This window comes from Pundamilia nyererei, unplaced genomic scaffold, assembly GCF_000239375.1.
Source record: "Pundamilia nyererei isolate P.nyererei 1_Seehausen unplaced genomic scaffold, PunNye1.0 scaffold00142, whole genome shotgun sequence".
Classification (NCBI taxonomy): domain Eukaryota; kingdom Metazoa; phylum Chordata; class Actinopteri; order Cichliformes; family Cichlidae; genus Pundamilia; species Pundamilia nyererei.
Window position 1 is genome coordinate 1,172,870 of NW_005187543.1, and position 1,797 is coordinate 1,174,666.

At 35.3% G+C, this 1,797-nt stretch overlaps 1 protein-coding gene and 1 non-coding gene across 2 annotated transcripts in view; both read right to left on the reverse strand.

Moving 5' to 3' along the window:
• The window catches only part of tedc2 (tubulin epsilon and delta complex 2), a 6,990-nt gene extending 5,280 nt beyond the window's left edge, over window positions 1–1,710 (reverse strand). The window contains exons 1-2 of the mRNA XM_005744356.2: window positions 1,658–1,710; window positions 1,374–1,512 (exon numbers count right to left, since the gene is read on the reverse strand). Coding sequence (XP_005744413.2) covers window positions 1,374–1,477 — 104 coding nt within the window. The 5' untranslated portion in view covers window positions 1,478–1,512; window positions 1,658–1,710. The remainder of the gene's footprint in view (window positions 1–1,373; window positions 1,513–1,657) is intronic.
• Window positions 1,042–1,115, reverse strand: trnat-agu (transfer RNA threonine (anticodon AGU)). The gene has a single exon. It is a non-coding gene; the product is annotated as a tRNA-Thr (tRNA).
• Window positions 1,711–1,797: the final 87 nt, after the last annotated feature.

Sequence of the window (1,797 nt, forward strand, 5' to 3'; positions counted from 1 at the left end):
ATGTGGACAAAATACTCATTTGCCTAATAATTCTGCACTCCCTGTATGTCAAATATGACTTTATATTATTCACTTATTTTCCATATGTCTTACTGGCTTTAGGTGTAGGGAAACCCATATGGAAAAGAAATAGGAAAAACTTATAAAAGACTTGCATCAGCTTTAGCTTGCTTCATATAGTGAATCATATAAGGCTTATATGATTTACTCATGAAAGTGGCCACTTTCTCATTACTTTCATAAAGTATCCAAAACATACAAGTTCCATTTATATAATTTTTCAAGGGATCTTATATTTGTTTTCACTCTTGTATGCTTTTCAAACAAGTTTCACACAAGACAGACACAAACTTTATAAGATTTATATATATCTTTTCCATATGGGAATATTAATATTCATTACACAAAAAAGGCATACAAATGATAACAAACCATATTGCGAGTCAACAAAGCCATTATTTAGTCAGTACATTATGATATAATTCAAAGCAAACAATCAACAATTACCGCTTGATATCCAGATGCTGTTTATAATGAAAGATGACATACACCGATTAAGATTAAATGATATTTTTGAAAAACAAAAGATTAGGACCAGTATAAAATGTTGTGTAGCTGTTATGGGTATATTTTTAAACATATATAAATTAAGATGTGACGCTCACTGAAACCATTGTACAGAAATAGCATAGTTATCCTGTATTGTCATAAAGGTTTAGTGCGGAGATGCTTCAGATGCTTACAGCTCATCTGTAGATGGAATTGACATAAATTGTTTATTGTTTCTTATTTCTTATCTCATTACTTAATATTTATTTTCTCGTTATTCTGAATGAAATGAGTTTAACCATGTACTTGATTTGATATGCGTTGTTGTATCAGGGGCAGGTGTCATATAAGCTCATTTACAACAGTAAATAAGTCATGAACTCATTTAGTGTTCTTGAATAGTGCAACAAAACTAAAGAAAAATCAACCAACACACATTTTGAGATATTGTAGAGTAGCTAATACACACACACAGCCGTCTCGTGTAGCAAAAGGCACTGCTGGGATTCGAACCCAGGATCTCCTGTTTACTAGACAGGCGCTTTAACCAACTAAGCCACAGCGCCGGATGGTTAACCACATCTGTATATAGCCTACGTAAAGAGTCACTCAACTACCGAAGGGTTCCCCTACAGATTACTACAAGTGGCACACAAACACCACAATACTTTGAACCTATGTAACTTAAGAGGATTTTTCATAAATGTTTATAGAGAATCAAAAATCCAGGATACAAACTTCAGACATCGCAAAAACTGGATTTGTTTTTAAATTTGTTATAAGAAGAGAACAGCTTGGGGGGGGAAAGTCAAGCGTGTACTTACAGGCTCTTTAATAATTCTCTGTAGAGTTGAATGCGGTGATTAACCTTAGCTTGTTCCACTTTGCATGACCTGACAGCTTCCTCGACTGCGCACAGCAGCGACATGATCGTGTCTGGGTGTATAGCGGTGGTGACCTTCTCTGCCACGACAACACGAAAAACAAAACGTTCACGTACTTGTTTAACACTGATTAATGACTTATTAGAAACAGTAAGACTTGGTCAAAAAGTGCAGAATACGTCGTTGTTAAATCCTCTTTATAATGAAAGCTTTTTTGTACAGACCCGCGAAACGCTCGAACCCGACGGATGCGGAAGTCACATTTCTCCCCCTCTGACTAAAGAAGGTCACCGATTAGTAAATATTCAGTAGGTAATCAATGCGATGAAACCTAAGTGACTTTAGGTGAATAGCTAAAGTTTTT